Source organism: Sinocyclocheilus rhinocerous, unplaced genomic scaffold (assembly GCF_001515625.1).
Source record: "Sinocyclocheilus rhinocerous isolate Xijiao unplaced genomic scaffold, SAMN03320098_v1.1 scaffold591, whole genome shotgun sequence".
NCBI lineage: Eukaryota > Metazoa > Chordata > Actinopteri > Cypriniformes > Cyprinidae > Sinocyclocheilus > Sinocyclocheilus rhinocerous.
The window spans coordinates 2,559,004-2,585,545 of record NW_015641476.1 but is presented as its reverse complement, the minus strand read 5'-3'; the positions used below and the strand labels follow the sequence as shown (position 1 = coordinate 2,585,545).

The following is a 26,542-nucleotide window of genomic DNA, read 5'->3' as shown; positions in this document are numbered from 1 at the left end:
TCCTTTTAGCAGCATCAGTCGTTCGCACGCGCTCACACACGATCTCCCGGTTCTTACTTGTGAATTCAGTTCTCTGGAGACTCGCACTAAACGGTTCATTTGAATCAGTGAGTTGTCGACTCGAGAACAGCTGCTATCGGTTCATTCTAATTCGTGAATGAATCGGCACTATAAATAACACTTTAATATCTAAAGAGTGTTCATGTGATTTTATACATTAGTAATGTTGGGAAATGAATAAATGCATAATAATCGTCATAATCGTAAAACCGTGATTATTCCTCAGACAATAATCGTACCAACAAAATCTATAATCGTTGCATCCCTAGTATTGAGACTGACTATTGAAATTTCTGGTATTGTTGCTGCATTACACACAAACGTGTGTTCTCTTTTATACGGTTCACCTTAATCGTATGTGTGCAGGTAACCTGTATAAAAACCATGGCACCAGTTTCAGTCTGTCCAGTCTGGCTCTGCCTAATAAAGCACGAGAGAAGAACACGCCGTTCCCCAGCCTCAAAGGTACATGCATCCCCTCAGATCTCTCCATGTGACCTTCCCACTCATCCACCCATCTCGCCCTGTCTCATTCCTCCAGTCTAATCCAGTTATCTTCTCCTCTTCTTCTTCTTCTCCTTCTCTCCAAACCATTTCTTTATCTTTCCTTTCCCTGTCTACTTCTTTCTTACCTCCGTCTTTACAAAGACAGTGCTATTAATGGTTGAATCACTCCAGTTAGACTGATCTTGTTGTATTACCTCCACTAAATTCAAGTAATTTAAAGGGGTCATATGATGCAATTTCATGTTTTCCTTTGTCTTTGTTTGGAGTGTTAAAAGCTGTTTGTGCATACAGAAGATCCATAAAGTTGCAAAGATTAAAGTCTCAAACCCAAAGAGATATTCTTTATAAAAGTGAACGCTCATCTACGCCCTCCTAAAACGCCTTGTTTAAACACGCCCCCACATATCTACATCACTGTGTGGGACGATTTGCATAGCACCGCCCAAATGTATACGCAAAGAAAGCAAGCATACATTTTATTCTCGCTGTAATATTGTTGGCCACATGGCCACCATGTCGTGGAGATGCTGTGTGTTTCGTTGCAAAAGCCAAACTACTTTGTTTGGCCTTCCAAAAGAGGATACAACTAGAAGTGCATTTTACGGAGGAAAGTTTCCTAAACTTGGTAAGTGGCGTAACATTTTCGTCACACGCTTGAGGTATCTGGCCAATCACAACACACTAGATAGCTGGCCAATCACAGCACACCGCGCTTTTCAGAACGATGAGCTTTGTAAAAATCGACGCGTTTCAGAAAGGCAGGGCATAGAGGAGAAACAATAATGTACATTATATGGAAAATAATGTGTTTTTTTAACCTTAAACCGCATAAACACATTGCATTACACCAAATAATGTTCTTTTTAGCAACGTCATATGACCCCTTTAAGGGTCAGATAAGCAGATGTTAATTCTACTTCAGTAATTCTGTAGTTTAAGGAAAAGTAACACTATGTTTGTTTAGTTCAGGCATTAGGTTTAGAAAGACTCCAACCTCAGCTGTTTAAAAGGAATGTTTCTTCATCTTAGTTGACTAGTTTTCATTTTTCTACTTTTTTCTCTTCTTCCTTTATAATTTGTTTTATGAATTTCTTTTAAAGAATATTTACATTTTGATTTAACAGAGGACACAGATCAAGGTTTGTGGGAATGTTGCCTGATTTCTTTGCCCCAACCCACATGTCTTTTATCCAGTGTTGCTGCCCTGAAAGTGACCAGTATCTTGCCTCCTCTTTGCACTGTGAAGAAACTGATGTAGTGGGAAATGGTGGCGTAGACATATAGTCATTTTCTAAGCTAGCAACCACAGTTCTTATAGCTGCTGTTGTTATTGTTGACTTTATTTTCTGTTTGTTTATGATTTTGGATGATTGTATTGCTCAGACGATGCTGATGACAGTCCTGAGAGTCCTGGTATGTTTCATATCTGTATCCTGCCCTAATGATGAAACCAGTAGCTGTTGATAGTAATATAGACCCTTTAAGTCCTGAGAGAATGAGAAACTCTGCCCACTTTTCTCACTCTGAACCTGACTGACAGACTTGCATTGGTTCCTATCTCCTGTCCTGGATGCTTCCTTTTACACCCCTGAATCTAAACTATAGCGCCAAACAGCACTTGTTATGAACTGATAATGTGTGCTATTTCAGGGTTGGAAAATAAAATCTCGTCGGACAGCAGTTTGGAACCTCTAAGATAGAGGATATATAAGAGTGAAAAATTTAAGGGGGTCTGAATACTTTCCGTACCCACTGTATATCCACTATGCCTTTCCTTCTCCTCGTTCCTATTCTGTGATTATTAGTAATGAACATAATAATGGTGGCACCACTTAATAGACAACAGCCAGTTTGTGGTTGCATTTCGAAACATTTTTCTTTCTATACAGAAAGGATGTTTCTGTAGGAATGGAATGATATGATTTTTGACTGCTCTTTGTGTCGTGTGCGGTGTGTTTTTGAAGTGATCTTTCCTTCAATTGTGTGTCATCTCAATTGGAGACAGAGTTGAGGTCTGTTCCATTTCCAACTGAACTTCTTGGGTGAATTGAAGATAACAAAACCATTACAGTACATTGTACATTTCAAGCTCTGTTCAGCTTCAGAACTGAAATGTAGTTTCTACTAAACTTGGATGATGGGTTTCCACCAAAGTCTCGATAAAGAAGACTTTGAAGTCTGGTGGTTGTTTAGGTGTTTTAAGATAAATCTGTGATGTGTCAAGGATTGTAGCTTGTATGCACAGATATTGTGCTGCGTTAAGCAGAGCGGCAGGGATGCTGCTTTTAGAGCTGGGTACAGGAGAAAACCAATAGAGCACTCCAGGGGAGGCCAAACCATTCCAGCTAGCATGTCGACTGGTAATGATTTTTTTCTTTTAATGTTCAGTGAACACACAAGCACACCCCTTTTCAGAATAGTTTCACTGCCTCTATTGACCAGACAATCCTTCCAGCGGTTATACTGTGCCAATTTGAAGAAGGTGCTATTGGCCTTGTTTTCTTTAACAATAAACAATAATCAGTTTAATGTAATGTTGTTAAAAAATGTGCCCTCTTTGCTATTTCCAATAAGTCATTTTTTGCTCTTTTCAGAGTTTATATTACTCAAACAGCATCAAAATGTACAGGGTTTTCAAATACAGTATACTATGTAATATAACAATATTAATCGATGAGTTATGACCATTCTGAATTTTAAAACTCGCACTGAGAGGAATGAATCTAGATTTCATGTCATGTTGAATGTGGTAATTCCTTTAAAGTTGTGATGAACCAAAAGGAGCAGCATCTTTTCTTCTGGATTGTACATCCAAATGTAATGGATTATCAGAAAAAAAAAATTGAATGGGTACTTGGTTCTATTGAGTCTTGAGTCTTTTAATAATTGAAACATGCACAAATGAATTGTTCAAGTTAAGATGAATAACATGCATTTACAAAATAGATTTCATGGCAACTTTAAAAATAAAAATATTTCAATTCCTTTATATATTATTTATTATTTAGGGCTGAAACGTTTTTATAATATTACTGGTTATATTAGCCATGGTATCTGTTTAGTTTTTGTTCTTTTCATGAATGGAGTTTTGTAGAATAGCTTCATTCTATCATTAATCAAATGTAATCACAGTTAATCAAGACCTCCCAAATCACAAGCTATTCTGACCAAATGAAAGTCTGAAATGCTTGTATCTTTCTGATTTCCGTCTTTCTCTCATTTTTTTTCTCTCTCTTTCTCTTTTTTCCTTTCTCTCTCTCTCTCTGTCTCTCTCTCTCTTTCATATTCCATGCTCTCTGCTGGTTTTCTCTGTTGTATATGTACATGTGTCCGGTGCTTGTGGTTGTGGGTTGATGTTTGGACTGGTTCTGTCTGGGCCGGTGTTGTTCTCTGTCCCCTCTTTGACCCCCTGCACTAATTCTGGCTTCTGTGTCCAGTATTTGGGCTAAATTCTCTAATGGAGATTGTAACAGAGATCGGCCCGGGGAGCGGAGAAGGTGGGTTCTGCCCTTTGCTGCGTGAGCTGCATGCTTCTCCAAAGCCAGTCAGCTACATCTCCCAGCATCCTGTTCCACTGTTGCTTCCTCATTCCTCACATCCGACGGTCACCTAATGTCAGAACAGTCACTGTGATTGTAACCATTTGACTCTTTTGTTCACATGTCATGTCTTCTGTTGATGGACTGGGCCTGTAATGTTGTAGAAAGAATAGGAGTTGTGCTATAGCATATAGAAATTTTGGGAAAAGTGCAGGTTAGAGAGATTGAAGATCTCAGTGAGGCTTGTCTAATAAGCTCTTGGCCGCGTTTGGATTTTGGATTATCCTAAAACTGAGATGAAGTTGTTTGAGAGATTGTCCAGAATGTGCAGATCTAGGTAGAAAGTGGCTACTTTGACTGTATTTTATTTATTTGTAAATGAATGCTGGTTTTTGCGGGAAAAAAGGGTCAATTATTCAGTTGTTAGTGCAGAATAAACTGACTCATGGTTACTGAAGATTGTTCTGCGCCACACTGGGGTCCTGATCATCCTTTCTGTGTTCATCCAATAATGACCACCTGACTGTACATTATATTTTAAGGTTGGTAAGATTTCTTTATTGATCACCAAGGCTGCATTTATTTGATAAAAAATGCAGTACATAATCTATATTTAAATATAGTAAATACAGTAATATTGTGAAATAATGTTCAAATTTAAATGAACTGTTTTGTATTTTAATATATTTTAAAATGTTGTTTATTATCAATTCTCAGAAGCCATTACTTCAGTCTCCAGTGTGACATGATTCTTCAAAAATTATTCTAATATGCCGAGTTGCTAATATTTCTTATTATTATCACTGTTGAAAACTGATTCAAAATACCTCTTTATGACATGTAGTTATTCAGACTTCATTATGAGGCATGTAAGTCTTGTCTGAAAATATTCCCTGGCCCAATCGAACGTGTAATCTAACCACACAGTGTGAAATGTGTGTGAAGATGTCCATCTGTTAATGCCCTTGTATGCAGCACAAACCATCCATGCACCGGTTGTGCTTTACGCATGTAAATGTTCAGATGAATGCACAGAGGCTGGATAGACACACACACTGAATTGCTTTGTGTGTGTTGGTGTATGTACTGTTGCCATACACTCACAGCTAAGTGTGTGTAGTATGCTCATCTGAACTGAGAGGGCTTTTTTCGTTCTTTTTTGTGTTGTTTCTTGTTGCCATGCAGTCTGTTTCTCACTCATCCATTCTTCCACTTATCTTTCTCACTCTGTTCTTTGCCTGTGTGTGTGTGTTTCCTCCAACAAGCGTCATTGTTCCTGTAGCTCTCCTTACTGCTCCAGTCCTTCAGTTGCACCTCTAACTGTCAACATTAGCATCATTAGTCATGTAATACCCCCTTACTGCAATGTCCAAAATACTGAGGTGCAAAGGAAAATTTGCAAGTTGGTTGAGTGTGTGAATCTGTTAAAAGCTGTATGTGTGTTGCCCTTTATTTCTATTGATTCTGTACTATTACCAGATAGTTGCACCTCTAACTGTCAACATTAGCATCATTAGTCATGTAATACCCCCTTACTGCAATGTCCAAAGGAGGTGCAATGTCCAAAGGAGGTGCAAAGGAAAATTTGCAAGTTGGTTGTGTGTGTGAATCTGTTAAAAGCTGTATGTGTGTTGCCCTTTATTTCTATTGATTCTGTACTATTACCAGACGCAGGGTTAAAACATCTGTGTAGAGGCCATAGACTGCACTGTGTTTTAATGCTGTAGTAATTGTGTTTCAGCTGTGGTGTTTATTAGATGTGTGTTTTCAAGTGAATTTTTTACTGAAGAATTTAAATGAATTCACACTTTATTTGTGTGTGTGTGTGTGTAGAGGTGAGTAGTTTGGTGGATGGGTGGGTGTTGACACATGGAAGCAGGTTTTGTGACACACATACGTTCATATAAGGTCTATATCCAGTCTGACAAAGTGAATGGTCTGTTGTAGGTGCTCGAGCTCCCAGAGCGCTGGTAGATCAGAAATCCTCTGTTATTAAGCACAGCCCCACCGTCAAGAGAGAGTCTCCATCTCCTCAGGGCAGAGCCAACAACACCAGGTACTGCAGTGACGCTCATATTAATTCATTTAGGCACTTTTATCTGAAGGATATTGCGAATTAGAAAAATGCAAGCAGATGTGATTACTCCAAGCAAGAAAACACTACAAGTAGTGCTATAACAAGAGTACAATGGTGACCACCCACTAGTACTTTTAATTTAAATACAAATAATATAATAATATAAAATATTTTTTTATATAAATAATATTTAGAAATACATTGTACATACATTATCAATTTATACATGCATGGTTCTTTTCTGTTTGAAGTTATATTTTAAAATGTAATTTATTCTTGTGATGGCAAAGCTGTCATGTTAGAATGATGCTTCAGAAATCATTCTGATTTGCTGAATTTATGCTCTAGAAACATTTCTCATTATTAATGTTTAAAGGACACTGATGAATAGAAAGTTCAAAAGCACAGCATTTATTTGAAATGGAATTCTTTAGTAATATAATGCATCTTTGCTAAATAAAACGAATACATTTAAAAAAATCATTCTGTCATGATGTCCTAAATGATATTGTTAAAAATATAGGTATTGTTAAAAATATACCATTAATTTATAACCTCAGAACAACAAAATTGTTAAAAAAATAAATACTTTTATGGCAAAAAATTAATGGGATTTTTACTTTTTTTTTTATCCCTTCTGTTGTGCTCTGTTGAGTGCCTGTGAAGTGAATATGTGGCTCTTCCTCTTTTTGCTGTGCAGTGAGAACCAGCAGTTTCTTAAGGAGGTGGTCCAGAGCGTGCTCGATGGGCAGGGTGTGGGTTGGCTCAACATGAAGAAGGTACGCCGCCTGCTAGAGAATGAACAGCTGCGAGTCTTTGTGCTCAGCAAACTCAACCGTGTGGTCCAATCAGAGGAGGACGCTCAGCAGGAAGTTATAAGAGATGTGGTAAGTTGGAGTGACGAGTAAAACAACAGTTGATGCTTAACTGAAGCAAAACTCTACTTTGACTTATGTTTTATTTATTATATGGTTTTGTGTGCCTGTTTATATAGGAGATAAACAGGAAGGTATATAAAGGCATGTTGGACCTATTGAAGTGCACAGTGTCCAGTTTGGAGCACTCATACACTAATGCTGGCCTGGGAGGCATGGCCAGTGTCTTCAGTCTGCTAGAGATAGCACGCACCCACTACCAAACCAAAGGTAACCTTCATTCGAATGTCCAAATGAAATTTTTTGTTAATATTTAGCATCAAACATGGTTTCTGCCTGCGTTCAGAGCAATAGATATATACCAACACAAAGAGTTTCTGCTTTCTAGAAGGTTCTTGTTCCTCTTCACAGCCGTGTGAATCTTGGTGTCAGACACTTTTACATATTCTTGGGTTTCAGCCTTTTTTCCCTACCTGTTTGGAGAAATCACCTGTAACCTACCTTCAAATTTAACTTCTATCCTTTTTGTCTCCATGTGTCTTTGCTGTTTCCTCTTCTTCCTTTTTCCCGTGCTCTATTTCCTTGGGGCCCACTTGTGGCTCGCAGACCCAGAGAAGCGGAAACGGAGCTCCATGGAGGGTGTTAGCAGCCCAGGCAGTAAGGAGAGCCCATCGGGCCGAATGGAGAGCGCCAGGGCGGCAGGCGTGCTCCTGGTACCCCGTATCCAATTGCCACCACCCTCCACAGAGAAATCGCCATGCCAGTTTGATACCCGGAGTCTGAACGAGGAGAATTTTATTGCCTCCATTGGTGTGTAAACCGCAGTCCCCAATGCATGGGCCCCCTTCTCTCTGCTTGTTACGTTCCCTGAGCTCTCTGGGAGCCACCTGTCCCTTAGGGCCGCATCCTCTATTTCATTAACTGTCTACACCGACTTTGTGCCAGAAGTTAAGACCTAAGTTGGCTCAAGAGTTCTTTTACCAGAAAACAAAAATGCTGCATAATTTACTCATCCTCGTGCTGTTTCAAACCTGTATGACTTTCTATCTTATGTGGAACACAAAAAAAGATGTTTTGAAAGTCATTGGGGTCTAAAACATTGCACTGGACCCTTCATTGATGGACAGAAAACAAATTTACTATCTACTTCTACTTTTACTACTACGTCTACTTTCGTGTTCCATACAGGTTTGGAATGACATGAGGCTAAGATAATGACAGAATTTTTTTTTTTTTGGTTTAAATATTCCTTTAAACATTGTAGTATGAGTGATCCTTCCAAAAACAGTTGTCAAATTCTCCAGTTCCATAGCTTTTGAAGCCAACAAATATTTTAAGGTGGCATTGGTTGGTGTAGACACATTAGTGGAATATTGTGATTGGTATGACCCCAGTTTATGTAGACGACTTCTGGAATGTTCAACGTGTGTTTTTTCAAATCCTGTATGCCAGTCCTAACTCCCCTTAAATCCATTGGATGCATGTTAGTGAAAGACCTGCAAGCTAAGCTAAGAGTGAAATAGTGGGACGGTGAAGGTCTTGGACTGTACCACTACTCTCTTTAAAAGGGTCCTGAGCTGTTGCCTCCCCTGTTAACAGTCCTATGATGACCACAGACGTCTGCTTACATTAAAAATGTCTGAAATGGCTTGTGGATTTTTAGGCCCAGGTCTCTGATTGGCAGTCATATCTGGGTCTGTGTACAGGGGACCGTTCACCCTCTCCAAAGCCCAACCCTCATAACCTTGCCTTGTCTGTCCTTTGGTAATAATGCACCTGCAATTCTACGGAATGTCTTTGAGACTGCACCCCCTGCTTTTGCAACACCTCATTTCACCCACCAGCTGTGAGGCTGATTTGTCGTCCTCATCTCACACCTTTTGCATCTCCCAGGCCATCCACCCTCGCCTTGGAGAGCCATTTCCCATTATGGATGACAAGAATGGGGAAAGAAAACCGAGTCATGAGGCTGATTTTGTGAAATCCATCATTTTGGCTCTTCAGGAACAGGGTCGCAGAGCTTAGGATGTTTTGTAATGGGACTCCATTAGCTTTAAATGATTGGATGGTTTTACGTGACATCAGATCCTTCATTTAGCTTGCATATGGCTGTGTGATCATTGCAAAACATCCTTGTTTTGAAAAATTTGATTTTGCACTTGTTCAGTTTTATTTATTGATTTTTTTATTATTATTTTTCTCTCTTAAAAAAAAAAAAAAAGCTCATCCTCCATATCTGACAATTCAACTGGCTCTCTGATTCTCTCTCTGTCTTTCTCTCCTTGCTTGCAATGCATCTTGGGTAGAATTGTGGAGCAAGCACCAGGATAACAGAAAGCAAAAAGCTTTGGAAAAAGAACAGAGTAAGATCACTTCCCTAAGCACCCAATTAGACTTTCCTTTGCAGAACTGCAAAACAGGGACTCTGTCCTTCTACCTGCACCAGTCCTCTTCCCTTAAACCACTTTCTATTGTGGGGAGAAACAGAATCTGCCCCCAGATATTCAACTACTTTTCAAAAAGCCCATTTAGACATGTGGCCCAAACATTATGTCAACAAATAAATTGCATTTATTTAAAAGGAGCGAGGTATAAAGTTGCAAAGTTAAAATTTGCAATCCATTCAATCGATTTTGAGGTTTAAAAATAAGTCCTGTACACATAAAGATTTAGCTTATATTGAAATTAAATCAGTATTTGGGCCAGTATTTCTGTGTGCAAATCCAACTCTTGACTAGGGATGTGCATTTTGGTCATTTTGACAGCTTGAGTACTTCGCATATATCAGCTTGGGCTACTTGAGAACTCTGGGTGGGAACTGAGCACTTTTTTATATCACACCTTTCTGTTTTTTTAAGCATCTCATGCCATGAGCTGAGTGTTTTTTAAGATTTGCTGTACAATTTTTTTTTGTCTAGTTTAGTTCTTTTAATAGTTCTTTTAGAAATGCAATGCAAGACCCCTGTGCTAGAATGTGTCCCTGTGTATACACTCCGTGTGATGAGTGTCGTTTCTGATGCGGACTGAAAGTCAGTCTCTGTGTGTAGGTGGCGTCCAATCAGAGCAATCAGACTACAAGGTACCATCCCGATATACTGTTGTAACCAATCACAAAACGATCAATTAATTAATCAGTGCTTTCACTTCATAGTACTCATGCTCATCCCTATTCTTGACTGGTTTGCTTTGTTTTTACCTTGGCGACTTTTCTTGAAAGCATTCACATTTTTTCAACCGTGATGGAATAGATTTATCCCACACGCACCTAGATTTTTTTAAACATTTTTTGTTGAGTTCCTACATTTATTTCTTTTTTCATTGCTGTCAGGTGGTGTAAATAAATGAAAATCTGATGATTTTTGAAGCGCAGTTCTTCTTAGTTACTTCTCGATGACTGAACACAGTGTTGTCTTTGGTTTTCCACCTGATTTCTTAATTATCTTACTATATTTTGATGCAAGTATGAGATGTGAGATAAACTACATTATGGCACATTTCAGTTACTTATTTCAGTCGAGTATTGAATGAATTTCAAAGAATCTTGTTAGAGTTTCAAAGACCACATGCATCTGTGAAGAAAATGCTGAAAAAGCCACTAATTTCGCTTTGATTTCACTGTGGAAGATTTAGAATACAGCTTTAGTATTATTATATTTCTTTTGTTCTTGATGCCTCATACAGTACAGCGTAATTTAACCAAGTTGGGGTTTGCAATCGCAATATTGGTTTCTTCATTTAAGAAGCAGTGAGTGTGCTAGTTGTAGCTGAAGCTTCCTCCTGTCCGATGGATTGACTGTGTTTGCCTGCATGTGTGACTGCTTCTGTCTGTGTGTCTGTGATACCTAGCGCTACTGTGAACTGATCTGGCCCACTGTCAGCTGATCTGCTTCTGTGAGTTTCCCCAATATGACCGCAAGCATTATTTGTTTTTCTCTGCCTTACCTGCGTAGTCTAATGAGTGGCAGCCGGCTGAATGGCATTATTCCCCTCTGTGAAATCGATAACGGTTATGTCACTCTCCAGAACAGAGATGGCTTCAGCTCGCTGTTAGTCATGTGACGTCCCAAAATGCAGCGCAGAGAGTTAATGGATGGAAGAGCTGATTATGTGCTTTCTACAGGGGCTGATGGAGGAAAACAGCGTCTGGAAGGTGGAGACACTGAGGAAAAGAAATCACAGATCAGTGCTGACAGTGGCCTCAGTGTGACGTCTGGCTCACAGGTGGGTTTTAACCTAATATCCCAATATAAATCTTAAAACTTTGACTATTTTATTTTGAAATTTAATGCATCTAAATATACCTGTACATACTATTGTTCATATTGTTCATAATTTCCTTTTTTCATCTCTGTTCTTCTTGCTCGTCTCCTCTGCAGAAGAGTGATACAGAGTCCCTGGCGAGCTCCGAGCCTCCTGCTCTGACGAGAAGCACCAGCCAGGACTCAGAGGCTAGCACAGTGGTAGGGCACGGCCATTACAGAGACACTGCCATCCTTTCCTTAAAATACACTCCTGTTGATCCAGATCATATGTAGTTCCCACAGACAGTTTTGTTTCACAGTTTTTTACAGACTTATTGTTGTGGCCATACCAAAAATCTGTTTATTTCTATCTTGCATTATAGACAAGCGTGTTACTTTCTGTTTGTGTTTGTGTAGTGTAGTGTTTGTGTTTATAGATAGTTCACTCAAAAATGAAAATTCTTTCATAATTTACTTTTATCCCCTTTTCAATCCAAACTTGATATTTTCTTTCTTCTATAGACCACAAAATTAGACTTTAGGCAGAATGACCATAACAGTAGTCCATACAACGCAGATGCTATATTTCAAGTGTTCTGAATCTGATATTTGAATATTTTCTCTGAATAAATTATTTAGGATCCAGTCTCTCCTCAAAAGACTTGGAATACAGCTCAAGCTTGAAGCTTTCAGTCAATTGAGTCACTTTTGATATATATACTACCTTGCAAAAGTTTGGGGTCAATCGTTTTTTGTTTTTTTTAATAAATTAAAACTTTTATTCAGAAAGGATGCATTTAATTGATGAAAATAAAGACATGCTTAAGTTTCTTAAGTTACTTATTTATGTTTCAAATGAATGCTGTTCTTTTGAACTTTATTTTAATCAAAGAATAACAATAACAAATGTTTCATGAGCACCAAATCAGCATATTAGAATATAACAGTAGTCCATACAACGCAGATGCTATATTTCAAGTGTTCTGAATCTGATATTTGAATATTTTCTCTGAATAAATTATTTAGGATCCAGTCTCTCCTCAAAAGACTTGGAATACAGCTCAAGCTTGAAGCTTTCAGTCAATTGAGTCACTTTTGATATATATACTACCTTGCAAAAGTTTGGGGTCAATCGTTTTTTGTTTTTTTTTATAAATTAAAACTTTTATTCAGAAAGGATGCATTTAATTGATCATAAAAGACATGAAAATAAAGACATGCTTAAGTTTCTTAAGTTACTTATTTATGTTTCAAATGAATGCTGTTCTTTTGAACTTTATTTTAATCAAAGAATAACAATAACAAATGTTTCATGAGCACCAAATCAGCATATTAGAATGATTTCTGAAGGATCAGGTGAAACTGAAGACTGGAGTAATAGCTGCAGAAAATTCAGCTTTCCCTTCACAGGGATAAATTATGTTTTTAAATGTATTAAATTAGAAATCTGTTATTTTAAATTGTAATAACATTTCACAATATTGCTGTTATTATTGTATTTTTGATAAAATAATTGCAGCCTTGAGTAGCAGACTTTTCTCAAAAACATTAAAAATATCTTAACCACTCCAAACTTTTAAACATTAGTGTAAAAAATCCGCTTAATTTCGTCTCCCAGAAAAATCTAAAATCATGCTGATTTTAAACAACATTTAGATTTTTCATTTTACATTGAACGATCCCATTGAGAAGCCGCATAATCCCTCTTGATTGTTGTGCTATTGCTGATGTCTGACCTTGGATCTGCAGGTGAGTAACAGCTCAGGTGAGACGCTGGGTGCAGACAGCGACCTGAGCAGCACTGCTGGAGACGGCCTGACAGGAAGACATGCTCAACATCTCAACCTGTCCCGTGGCACACTGTCTGACAGCGAGATTGAGACCAACCCTGCGACCAGCTCTGTGTTTGTGAGTAGTTCTCTCTGTTTTAGTCATTCTCTTTACTGCATCTGATCAAATGAAAGATAATAAAATAATGAATGTGAACATGGTGGTCAATGTCACACATATAGGGCAAGACTCATAAGCTGAAGCCAGGAGTGAAGGAACCTGTTGGTGTTAATAAGGGAACACCAGCTCTGCCCCTTGAGGATGTTAGCATGAGGATCTATCTGTGTGAGGGGCTGCTGGGTAAGAGTTATTCCTCTTTTTTTAATCCATTCAACATTCCTTTCCTTTCATTCATTTTGTTTCCTTTTTTCTTTTCTTCCTTTCATGTTCGTTCTCACTGCTTTAGTAATAAACTCTGGCATATTTTTTAATGTCTGTGTTCATTAAAATGATGCGGTATTTCCAAAAGTTGTCTCTGTTGGTTTTCCATAACCTCAACATTTTAAAATTGTAATAACATATCTGCTGCACAATACAATTCTTTATTACTGACTTTATCCTAATGATTGCAACAGTTTATTCTGTAAATCCTGCTTATGTTCTGGCCACTAGAGCTTTGTAAAGTGTTCTGTTAATTTGCTGTTTGCTCTTGAGCTCCAAATATGTCCTCATATTAACCATCGTGTGATGAATTATTGGTTTGCTGACAGCACACAGCTTCGCTTCTAACACTTTCTTTGCCTTGTGCTCTGCCGCCTTTTCCCTCTCCCTCTTTTTTCTTTTTCTCCTTCCGTTTAATGCCACAAAGGGCGAGATAAAAGCTCAGTTTGGGACCAACTGGAGGATGCTGCCATGGAAACCTTTTCTCTGAGTATGGCTGAACTCTGCCTTTGACCTTTGGGATGTGTGTATTTTGGGATTGTGAAGTTGTAGTATTAGACACTACATGCCTTCCCTTACATCCATACTGTGACTGTGTTTAAGTCTTGTAAAGGAGCATGTAGAGTGTTTTGAATTTTTTCCATGAAATGAAATATATTTGAATTTATTGGTGTGTGCATGGTACTGTTTGCATGAAGAGAGAATTCAAATACACAAGCCAGACGGAGCAGATACGCCAACTTTATTTTGTAATTTAATGTGTTTGTGTGAAATTGAGGGGTGATAAAAGCTGCTTGAGAGAATGTGAATGCTAAAACAATAAGCAGATGTATGGAGGCGTGTGTTATCTCTGTGTTAAAATTAATTTCATAAGGTTTGATAGCAAGCTCTATCTATTACAGCATGCAGTTGCTTTGGGTGCTTGAGGTCTCTTTCTGTTTGTTAATTTATGGAGGGTGTTTTATTTTAATACTCATTTATTCTTGAATGTCTTGAACATCTGACATTTACAATAAGAAGTGTTTTATGCTGGCATGTTGAATTGAAATACTGTTTTACTCAAGTTAAGAGTGAAAATATGTGTGTATGGGTAGGTAAGGAGCGCTCTACTCTGTGGGATCAGATGCAGTTCTGGGAGGATGCCTACCTGGATGCCGTTATGTTGGAAAGGGAAGGAATGGGGATGGATCAGGGACCACAAGAAATGATTGACAGGTTCGTATATTCTTTAAATGCCTACCTAAGTGTTCACACTGAATCGAAAGCAACACAAAATGAAATTGAAAAACATCTGCATAACTAGTCCAGAATGAATTTCTTTCATTCATAATCCTCTGATTTCAGAAGTTTACATACCTTACTGATAGAATGCAGAATGCATACTGGTTGTTCACATGCTTTTATACAAATTTCACCCATCTGACAGTGCAGAAATGCCTTTCACATTTTCCGCTCCGGGAGAATGAACAACACATTGGAATGCTTTTAAGCTATAAGCCATTTAGTCATGCTAGGAATCAGATGTTATCTGTGCTGTTGTGTTTTGTTTATGTTGTCTAAATGTGACTGTGCTGTGGTCTCTCAGGTATCTGTCTCTTGGAGAGCATGACCGCAAGAGACTGGAGGACGATGAGGACAGACTACTGGCCACTCTTCTGCATAACATGATCGCCTACATGCTTATGTTGAAGGTATACACAAACACTCACTCATTAGTTCACGTATATTTAAGCGAATATGGATATTTTTAAAGTGAACAGTTCAGTTGTGACATATTCAGCCATTCGGTGTTACCAAATTATTACGTTTATACACTGATGTTCAAAAGTTTTGGGATCAGTAAGATTTGTCTCTTCTGTTAATCATGGCTGCATTTTTGACGATAAATACAGAAAAAACTGTAATATTGTCAAATATTATTGCCATTTAAAATAATGTCTTTCTATTTTAATATACTTTAAAATATAATTTATTTCTGTGATGCAAAGCTGAATTTTCATCAGCCATTACTCCAGTCTTCAGTGTCACATGATCCTTCACAAATCATTCTAATATGCTGATTTATGATCAATGTTGGAAACGGTTTTGCTGCAATTTTTTTTGGAACCTGTGATACTTTTTTCAGGATTATTTGATGAATAAAGTTAAATCTTTTCTAACAATATAAGTCTTTATTATCACTTTTTAATCAATATAACACATCCTGAATAAAAGCATAAATTTCTTTCAAAGAAAAAGGAAAAGAAAAAAAATGACTGACCCCAAACTTTTGAACGGTAGTGTATATTGTTACAAAAGATTTCTATTTTGAATAAATGCTGTTCTTTTTAACTTTTTATTCACCAGAGAATCCTGAAAGAAGTATCACAGGTTCCAAAAAAAATATTAAGCAGCACAACTGTTTCCAATATTGATATTAAATCAGCGTATTAGAATGGTTTCTGAAGGATCATGTGACACTGAAGACTGGAGTAATGATGATGAAAATTCAGATTTGCATCACAGGAATACATAATATTTTAAAGTATATTAAAATAAAAAACTGTTATTTTAAATTGCAATAATATTTCACAATAATACTATTTTTTTCTGTATTTCTGATCAAATAAATGCAGCCTTGATGAGCAGAAGAGACTTCTTTTGAAAAACATTACAAATCTTACTGATCCCAGACTTTTGAACAGCAGTGTATGTATACATACACTAGCATTGAACAGTTTGGGGTCAGTTATATTTTTTTATAAGAAATCAATTGTTGTATTTGGCAAGGATGCATTAATTTGATCAAAAGTGACAGTAAAGACATTTATAATGTCAAAAAAGATTTATGTTTCAAATAAATTATGTTCTTTTGAACTTCGTTCATCAAAGACTTCTGGAAAAAAATGCACTACGGCTTCCACAGAAATATTGACTAACATTAATGTTAACTCTTACTGTTACATTTATCTAGGTCGGTAAAAATGACATCAGGAAGAAGGTACGGCGTCTTATGGGGAAATCTCACATTGGCCTCTCACACAGTCAGGAGATCAATGAGGTCCTGGACCGCCTTGCACATTTGGTAAGAGCCAGTTAGATGAAGAGTTACAGCTATTGCATGTAAACCAGTAGCCAAACATATCAGAATTAGGTGATGAGTGGTTGACAGATTGTGTGTTTTGTTGCAGAGTGGTCGGGAGCTTCTCATCAGGCCAAGTGGCAGCCGGCATATTAAGAAACAGACATTTGTTGTGCATGCGGGGACTGATACAACTGGTGATATATTTTTCATGGAGGTATGAGCCCGTGTCCCTCATTTTAAATTTCATTTAACCAGTCTTCATGAAAACATATTGTAACTGAACATTCGGTCCTCCTTTCCTCATCCTTGTGTTTGCTTAGGTGTGTGATGACTGCATCGTCTTGCGCAGTAACATCGGCACAGTCTATGAGCGCTGGTGGTATGAGAAGCTCATAAATATGACCTACTGTCCCAAGACCAAAGTGTTGTGTCTGTGGAGGAGGAACGGTCAAGAGACACAGCTTAACAAGTTCTACACCAAGAAGGTAAGACACACATCAAAGTAAAGGCATACTGTAGTACACACACACACCACATACTTCAAAATGTGACAAGTCTCATTCTCAATTCAGAAATTTTGTATTGTTTCAGTATAGTCAGTGTAAATTGGAATCAATGACTACTTCTCTTTCTCCGTTCCTGTGTGTTAAGTGTCGGGAACTGTACTACTGTGTTAAAGACAGCATGGAGCGTGCTGCCGCACGACAACAAAGCATCAAACCAGGTACATTGTGCATCTTTGTACACAACCATTCAAAAGTTTTGGGTCTATAAGGTTTTTTTATTTTATTTTTTTTATAATAATTTTGAAAAAAGCTCACTAAGGCTGCATTTATTTAATCCAAAATACAGTAAACTAAAGTAACTGTTTTTTTTTTATTTTTTTTATCCATTTTAAAATGTAATTTATTCCTGTGATGTAAAGCTGAATTTTCAGCAGCCATTACTCCAGTCTTCAGTGTCACATGATCCTTTAGAAATCATTATAATATGCTGATTTGGTGCTCAAGAAATATTTATTATTATTTTATTTTTTTTATTATTTTTTTACAGTTAAAAATTGTTGTGCTGCTTAATATTTTTGTGGAAACTGTGACACTTTTTAAAGGATTTTTCAAGGTGCTGTTCAAAATAGAAATCTTTTGTAACATTTTTACAGTCACTTTTAAACCATTTACTGTGTCCTTGCTGAATAAAAAGTATTATAATAATTATTATATTACAATTATAATATATTATAATTCTATTATAATTTCTTTAAAAAATCTTACTGACCCTGAACTGTAAATAAATTGGGTCACTTTCGTTGAGATGACTGCCAAAAAAGTGGCCCATTTTAACTGAAATTTACTCCTCCTGTTTTTGGATGTATAATCTTCTGCTTCTTGTTGTTGGAATAAACAAAGTATTTTTTATCTCTCACCGCCATGTGCGTTTTTCCATGTGTGTAGGTCCAGAGCTGGGAGGCGAGTTTCCAGTACAGGACATGAAGACAGGGGAGGGTGGTCTCCTTCAGGTCACGCTGGAAGGCATCAATCTCAAATTTATGCATAGCCAGGTAGGAGGTGTTGCCTTTATCATAACCATGACAAAGTGCTTGCCAGATTCAACACCGCCATTCCTCTCATTCTCATTCCATCCAATTCCGTTTCTCTTTTCTGCCACTTCTCGTCTGTATTCATCTCATTACCCCTCCATGTCTCTTTTCCTTCCTCTCTATCTTTCTTTATATTCGTGCCTTTCTTCCTTTGAGAATTTTTTTGGAGCAACTGATAAAGTAATAAGAGCATGCACTAAAAAATTTAAAGTGAAACATTTATTTTGATATTAGACTCTAAAAAAAATTAAAAGCTGGAAGTGTTGTTCCTGAAGAATCTCTAAGAGGAATTGCTGTTTTCTTTTCTTTTTTCGTTGTTGTCATTGTTGTTTGGCTTTATTTGCTAGATGTTTGTTTTTGGGTTGCATAATCACAAGCAGAGATTTACTTTTTCAAATGTCAGAGCATTCCACCCGCTGTGTGTGTTAGTATGATGTGTTAATGGTCACGGCGCCCAGCTCTGGTTCTTACGGTTTGTGAGTGTTGGTGTGATGTCGGTTTGTTGTGGTGTGCCAGAGGTAAGACGTAGAACCTTGTGCAAAACATATTCAAAGCGGTAATGTACAAAATACATTGTTGGGGAGCAGGGCCAGCCCAAGCCTTTATGGGGCCCTAAGCAGAATTATATTTGGGGGCCTCTCGGTGCTGCCAATACGACTGATTATTGTCAATGCTTGATTATTCACACACTATAAATCTAACACACCCATTATCAATTTTATTTGTTGTATCTGTGTTGCTTACATCATACCAGTGTCTGCCTGTTATGCTTTTACCCTTCTACGATTTTTAATTGTAACAGTAGCAAACTCACATGTGTGGCCAAGTGTTAATTTGCACTTTAACATTCAAAGTCTTACAGTACTAAGTGGCATACTTAATGTGGTGTACTGAAAAGTAGCTAAATAAACCAGCAGACAGTGCATTTACGGAACAGGGCTGCGTTTCCCAAAAGCATCGTAAGTCTAAGTTGATTGTAACTGCATTGGTGACAATGGTTCTATGATCAACTTAGGCTTACGATGCTTTTGGGAAACGCAGCCCAGAATGTTATTTTAACAACATCAATTATTAAACACAGCAGCGAGCCATCTGTAAATCAAAAACAACAACTCTTAATCTATTGCTAGCTAATTGAGGCATAATGTTGTTGGAATATAATTTCAAAGACCCCAAAGGTAGGCTGATGTAAATAATGTTAAGATGTTATCAGTACCAAGTCTATGAAACAGAAGCTTATTTTTATTACAAAATTATATAGCCAGGACATTTATTTTTGCATAGTTATTTTTATTTTTACAAGACAAAAACCTTCATCTAAAACTAGCGAAGTAAAAGGTTATATTATAATATATTAAGATCATAATAGATAAGAATAAAAGATAATAATAAGAAAATCGAGGTTCAATTTGTCGCTCCTCCACCCCCGAAATGCGATCGATTTTAACCCTTTGACGCGCCGCGCTTAGGCTGACGCTGAGCCAGAGAAAGATGTGCTCAGTGCTTTTTATATATCACAACTGTTCAGTGTTTTAAACCACTTAAAGTTTATTTTAGGTTTCAGACATTTCAACTAAGTACTTCAATTAGACATTTCAGTTAAATACTAGCAACAACAACAAAAAAAAGACATTTATAGTTTGTTAAATACACACTGATTTCTATGGAAAACGGCAATAATAATGCTTTCAATTAAAATTTGACGATGTGTTTTATTCCTGTCAAATACACATTGTGTAGGGAACTATAAAGTTTACTCTGTTTTTCTCCCAGTTCACTGGCCACATATTTTCATGTATTTCGGGAGAAATGGGGGAATTTACGTGATGTTAATCTGACAGATCCACACGACAGCGTCCAGCGCGCATTATACTATCAACTAACATGATCATTAAGGTTGTTTAAACGACAAAACAAATTAATTTACACATATTTGACAATCACAGTAGGCTGTATCATATAGTTTATGATATAATTAACAAGTTTGTGAATATTTTAAATAAAAAAGGCAATACTAAATAAAAGCGATACATCTGTCATACAGCGCTATTGTGCCTGCATGACGCGTTGCTATGGAAATAATATGATACGTTATTTAATATTGTGTTTTGTATTATTCCCATTGTAATAATATTGACATAATATATGAAGAAGAAAAAAAATCAAGCTGTCATTTCATGTACTCTTGGGGGCCCCCTGGTGGACACGGGGGCCCTAAGCAGCCGCTTAGTTCACTTATGCCTAGGGCCGGCTCTGTTGGGGAGATTTAAATAATACCTTTCCTATTTAAAAGTTTAGTCACGCTAGTGAATTTTAATTCTAATCTTAACCAACTATAAAAACAAATGCTTTAAACTGGCTCTAATGAGAGACAATCAAGTAATAGTTCTTAATAAAACAGATTTTATAGATTCTACTTTAAGTGATTAAGACCATATGTCTGCCTTCTGTTCCACCTAATACTGCTGTTCTGGGATTTTTTAACCTGGTTATTTGTCTCTTGTTACTTTGCTGCTCATAAAACTAATGTGAACTGAACGTATGTCTAGAAAACAAAAGCCTGTTTTCTTTTTGATTTGAAAAAGCACATATCCCACTGAACTCCCTCGAGGAGAAAAGCAGTAGTTACGGAATGCTGATACTTTGGAAAAGACTGGAACAATTAGCAAACAATGCAAACCTTAAATGAGTCATTTATTTTTTTCTAACATCCTCTTCTTTTGCCTGGGTTATCTTAGGTCATAATCTACCACTGCTGTAAGGACTTAAAGGGATAGTTCACCCATTTACTCACCTCATGTTGTTTCAATCCTGTGTGACTGACTTACTTCTGTGGAACATAAAAGAAGATATTTTGAGGAACGACAGGTTTGGAACTAGATGAGCTTGACTAAGTAATGACAAAATATCGCTATAATATGACAACATGGGTGCCTTGCTGTGGTCACTAGTCAATTACTTGAGTTTTTAAAGAGTGCTAACGGGTAAAAGGTCAGCAAAAGAGTTCAGTGCTGTTGAAAACTGTAAAACTTCGAATTTTAAAAATCATTTATGTAGTTTCGTTGTCGTTGTGTGTGTTGTAATGGTTTTGGCACTGTTCTGTTTTGGCTGTAGGCATGTGTGAGTGAGCTGGGCCTCATTGCTGGTGGAGGAGGCATGGAGGGTAATGGGGTGGGAACACATGAGGGGTTTCAAAACTAATGTAAACATAATGGAAGATATTAACAGTTAATGTACGAAGACTTTGTTCTTTCTGGATGGAATCAGCGGTTGTAGTTTAATACCATAAGGGTGGGCTCGTAGCACCAGAGGGTGTTTTGTGCTCTTTTTGTCCAATAATAATCCAAACCGTTTCTCTCCCATGCTCTCTCCCCCTGCAAGGAGCGGAAGGTACACAACCTCTGCAGTCTTTGCTTTTTAGTGTGACATTTTCATTTGCTTTTTCTTTCTTTTCCTTGTACTGTAGCTTTTCTGGCAGACGCCACTTTTTTGTGTGCTTATTTTTTAAATGTCTTTTGTATTATTTTCTCTCTTTTTGTTTTCTTTTTGGTCTGCGTGTGTCTGTCTTTTTTTTTTTTTTCTGATGATGGAGTTTTCCATGGATGTCTTTGCATGGGCCCTTTCAGCACGTAGGGGGATCAGTGCCATGATTTCGTTCCCACTTTTGGTGCAAATGGTCACAGCTGCAGGTTTATATTAGCTCTTTGGTCTTTAGTGCTTCAAAAATACATCTGTTATACAAGTCTCCAGTGCCTCAAGAACACGTCATACATGAATAGTGTAGAATGAAGGCAGCTCTCCTCTTGGCTGGACAAGTATTGTAAATACACAGTGATTTTCTTGAAAGCGAGACTCTCTTAAGAGCTATATTGTTGACTTTTTGATTAATTTAATGCAATTTAATAATGACAAAAAAAAATATGTATCTGGGGTTATTTTTACTCTCTAGAATATGAAGACCCATAATGCTGCTCAGGTGTTGAAACCTTTACGGCTCACCATTTGCGTCATTGGCCCATGTAATCCAGTCAACATGGAAACTTCTCTTTTTGTGCAGTCATATTTTTTTGTTCTGGTAGCTTTTCAACAGCTTGCTTATCATGTTCTTTCTTCGTTTCTCTCTAGTTTACAGTAACTAACTGTCCAGATTGTCATCTCTTCAGAAAATACTTTTTTTTGTTTTCCCACAAGTGTGTGATTGAGTTGGTAACAGTGTGTCCTGTTGTTTTTTGTTTGTTTTTGTTTGTTTTTAGGTTTTCATAGAGCTGAGTCACATTAAAAAGTGCAATACAGTGAAAGGAGTCTTTGTCCTGGAGGAGTTTGGTAATTACCCCCATTTTGATTCTAGGCCTGTACGCGACACAGCAGTAACTCAGTCACATGCAGAGCAAAGAAGTTATCATGTTCAGCACTGTTAGATGTGGCGATCTGAACGACTGAATGAGCTTTAGGAGCAAAGGTTATATATATATATATATATATATATATATATATATATGACAGTAGGACCGTAGTTTTAGTTGTTGCTCCAGTAGTGCATAGTCTAAAAACCTAAAAGCAGCGAGATCCTATCTGCCTCCAGAATCCTGTCCCCCTTGGTCCCAAAGCCATTCCACTGGTTGAGACAGTGGTGTATTAATTATTATATTAATATTAGAGTTAGTATTAACACTAGAGATTTTTTTTATTTTTATTTAGTGATCAGTATTGTATATTTAATTGTGCATTATATGCCATCGTCTAATGCTCACTTAAAATGAATCCGTAAAGACACAAGTAATGTAATAGAAATTGAATTTAAATTTTTTTAATATTATAGAAATATTATATGTGACCCTGGACCACAAAACCAGTCATAAGGGTCAATTTTTTTAAATTAAGATTTATACACCATCTGAAGGCTGAATAATAAATAATCAGCTTTCCATTGATGTATGGTTTGTTAGAATAGGACAATATTTGGCCAAGATACAACTATTTGAAAATCTGGAATCTGAGGGTGCAAAAAAATCTAAATATTGAGAAAATCACCTTTAAAGTTGTTCAAATGAAGTTCTTAGCAATGCATATTACCAATCAAAAATTAAGTTTTGATATATTTACAGTAGGACATTTACAAAATATCTTCATGGAACATGATCTTTACTTAATGTCCTAATGATTTTTGGCATAAAATAAAAATCAATAATTTTGACTCATACAATGTATTTTTGGCTATTGCTACAAATATACCCCAGCGACTTAAGCCTGGTTTTGTGATCCAGGGTCACATATAGAAAATTAATTGAAATATTAAATGTGATCTTTAAACAAGTATCCATTTTTCATACTCTACATCAGTGGTTCTCAACCCGCGGCCCGCATGCGGCCCGTCACGAATTCAAATGCGGCCCACCATGCTGAACACAATTTTTAAAAATTACTTTCAGTCATGCATTTGAACGCAGAACTCTTCAGCTGCGCTGACGGCAAGCATGCTGCTGCTGCTGCTGGACACTAAACACCGTCGAGCCGCTTGATGAAAGAAAGATAGTGGTCATCTACGCAGTTCGGAAAAAGAGGCGGCTTTTCTGCATTAGGTGTTTTTTTTATTTAATATTTTTTACTCTTTGTACAGCAGTTATTGTTCATTTTAAATTTATTTTTTTAATCAGGTTGGTTTGTATTGCTGACGTAATATGTAAATGATATGCGTGCGGCCCGCGAGACTTGCACTTGGACCATAGTGCGGCCCGGTGGAAAAAAAGGTTGAGAACCACTGCTCTACATGATAATGTTGTGATCCGTACATTCACCATCAATTGAAACGATTGATTTGAGTTTTTAGTGTTACATTTTAGTTATATATTTAAACATAATTTTAATATCATCTATTAATCGGTTAAAACATGAAAATACTTATCACTATATCTCGAAATATTGTTTTTATTATTCACATATCACACTGAAGTATAGAAAACGTTTAAATTAAACCGTTCCATTTTTTGTTCTTCAGTTAGCAAGCTAATAGCTTTAAGCACTGTTAACTGGTTAAGAAATGCTTTGTTTATTAGCTAAATCAAGATAATCAAGATAACACACTACATTTTTATCTGGCAGGAAGGGGAATAGGATTCTTCCGGTGGATAAGATCTTGCACAACATCAGCATTTTTGAGAAATAATGCACAGTTGAAGTTCTTCTGTGACGAATGAACTGATCAGCTCCGTTTTCGATTGCAGTTGTTTCCTCTGATACATCTTTTAATCAAGAATACTGCTTTAAGTGATAGTTCACCTAAAATGTTTGTCACAGTCTTTAGAATAGAAGGCTTCATAAAGTTAGATAAAAACTAAACCATGTAGAGACTGTTTAACCCAGGGGTGTCCAAACTCGGTCCTGGAGGGCCGGTGTCCTGAAGAGTTCAGCTCCAACCCCAATTAAACACACCTGAAGCAGCTAATCAAGCTCTTACTAGGCATACTAGAAACTTAAAGGCAGGTGTGTTGAGGCAAGTTGGAGCTAAACTCTGCAGGACACCGGCCCTCCAGGACCGAGTTTGGGCACCCCTGGTTTAACCGGTTCTTCTGGAGATATGTACAATGAAGGGAGTCTCTTCTGTAGTCACAGAGTCGCTCTAGACTGGGTTAGTGCTGTGTCTTTGTGCTTCCTTTTTGTAATTCGCCCCTCATCTTTGCTGCTATGAAAACCTTCATTCTCCAGCAGGTAAAGTGCCGTCACCTTTATATTTTCTTCTTCTCTTCCTTAACCTGTCCTCCTCATTTAACTCAACATCTGTCATTATCTCTCATACATACTCGTTCTCCATTAATGGCTGTCGATCTGCACTGCACTGCCTTGATGTCAGATGTCGCTTCTCCTACACTCGAGTTCATACGCTCATGCCTGTAGTAAAAGTCATTCCATGAGTGATGGAAAAACCCAGCAGACCCCGGATGTCCTTCCAACTTCAGCTTTCAATGATATTCCCTCTCTTACTTTTTCTCTCTCTGATTTCTCCATCTATCCTCCACCACTCTTACTCTGTATCTCTTTTCTCTGGCTTTCTTTCTCCTCCTCGAGCCTGCCTTGATTCAGTTCCCCATTGCATAAGAGATTCTCAGCCTTGTGGGAAACGTCTACCGATGATAAAACCTGTTCAGTCATATGATCTTTATGAGTGCTGCTCTCCTGCTGCAAGATTCAGTGCTCTGTAGCTCTGTCTGAAATGTGGCAGGGTCAGATATAGATTATTAATATTCATTTGTCATGGGCCGTATGTATGCCTCCCCTCTCTCTCTCTCTCTCTCTGTCTGTCACTCTTTCTCTCTGTCTGTTTCTGCCCCCTGCCCTTGAATATTTTATGTATGTTATTCCACTGCTGTTGAACTTTTTATTTTGTGTCTTGCACTGGGATTTGCAGTTCCTGAAACTAAAGAAGTGGTGATCCATAAGTACAAGACTCCTATGGTAAGATTTCAGTATTCATACAGTACTATACAGTAGAGCTGTGTATCAATACAGATTTCCAGATTCAATCCAATTCACAAGCTCTAAACTTGTTGCAGTATCTGATTTCAATCTGATTTTTATTAGATTCCAATTCATTTGACCTATATTCAAGTCTGTTTCGCTCTAAATATACAAGAAACGTATATAAATTAGTACTGATTCAAATGGTATGTTTTTTAAATGTTTTGTGCAATTTTTGAATAATTAATTTAAAAGTTTTTAAGAGTACATTTTTCTGAGCAAGACTACATTTTACAGCTAAGTCACATCTTGCAATATCGACACTATTATTGAACTGAATTAAATCAACCTTGAACTGATTCATGCTGAATAACAAACAACCTTTTGTAGAACTGCTTATAGCTGAATTGATTGATGAATTTCACACTGTTCTTGATCTGAACTGAACCAACACTGAACTGACTTGAGCTAAATAATGACACTATTGTCTTTTAGAGCTGCATTACAGCAGGATCTGAATTGTCTCCGTAGTTGAGTTTCCATAATTTATTCTATTTTTTTCCTATCACTGTGAAGCTGCTTTGACACAATCTGTATTGTGTAAAGCACTATAGAAATAAAGGTGTCTTGATTTGACAACACTGATCCATCTTAAAAGGTTAGTTCACCCAAAAATGAAAATTCTGTCATTAATTACTCACCCTCATGTCGTTTCAAACCCGTAAGACCTTCGTTCATCTTCGGAACACAAATTAAGATATTTTTGATGGAATCTGAGAGCTGTCTGACCCTGCATAGACAGCAATGCAACTGAAATGTTCCCAAGTCCAGAAACATAGCAAGGAGATCTGTAAAATAATCCATGGCTGCGTTTACACTTGGCATTAACATGCGACCTGTATCCGGATGTTGTCCACAT

General features: G+C 37.2%; 1 protein-coding gene across 28 annotated transcripts in view; it reads left to right on the top strand.

The window, feature by feature from the left end:
* The window catches only part of madd (MAP-kinase activating death domain), an 81,786-nt gene that overhangs the window by 52,652 nt on the left and 2,592 nt on the right, over positions 1-26,542 (top strand). For 4 of the 28 annotated variants that reach the window (XM_016571789.1, XM_016571787.1, XM_016571782.1 and 1 more), the window contains 24 exons: positions 427-525; positions 1,668-1,706; positions 1,951-1,980; positions 4,005-4,064; positions 6,054-6,162; positions 6,884-7,070; positions 7,178-7,328; positions 7,665-7,868; positions 9,365-9,421; positions 11,179-11,279; positions 11,435-11,518; positions 13,049-13,207; positions 13,312-13,429; positions 13,938-14,000; positions 14,605-14,725; positions 15,096-15,201; positions 16,464-16,574; positions 16,681-16,788; positions 16,895-17,059; positions 17,226-17,298; positions 18,026-18,132; positions 21,553-21,561; positions 22,425-22,494; positions 25,574-25,620. In XM_016571789.1, coding sequence (XP_016427275.1) covers positions 427-525; positions 1,668-1,706; positions 1,951-1,980; positions 4,005-4,064; positions 6,054-6,162; positions 6,884-7,070; positions 7,178-7,328; positions 7,665-7,868; positions 9,365-9,421; positions 11,179-11,279; positions 11,435-11,518; positions 13,049-13,207; positions 13,312-13,429; positions 13,938-14,000; positions 14,605-14,725; positions 15,096-15,201; positions 16,464-16,574; positions 16,681-16,788; positions 16,895-17,059; positions 17,226-17,298; positions 18,026-18,132; positions 21,553-21,561; positions 22,425-22,494; positions 25,574-25,620 — 2,378 coding nt within the window. The remainder of the gene's footprint in view (positions 1-426; positions 526-1,667; positions 1,707-1,950; positions 1,981-4,004; positions 4,065-6,053; positions 6,163-6,883; positions 7,071-7,177; positions 7,329-7,664; positions 7,869-9,364; positions 9,422-11,178; positions 11,280-11,434; positions 11,519-13,048; positions 13,208-13,311; positions 13,430-13,937; positions 14,001-14,604; positions 14,726-15,095; positions 15,202-16,463; positions 16,575-16,680; positions 16,789-16,894; positions 17,060-17,225; positions 17,299-18,025; positions 18,133-21,552; positions 21,562-22,424; positions 22,495-25,573; positions 25,621-26,542) is intronic. The other 24 variants (XM_016571795.1, XM_016571791.1, XM_016571798.1 and 21 more) reach the window with 21 other exon arrangements.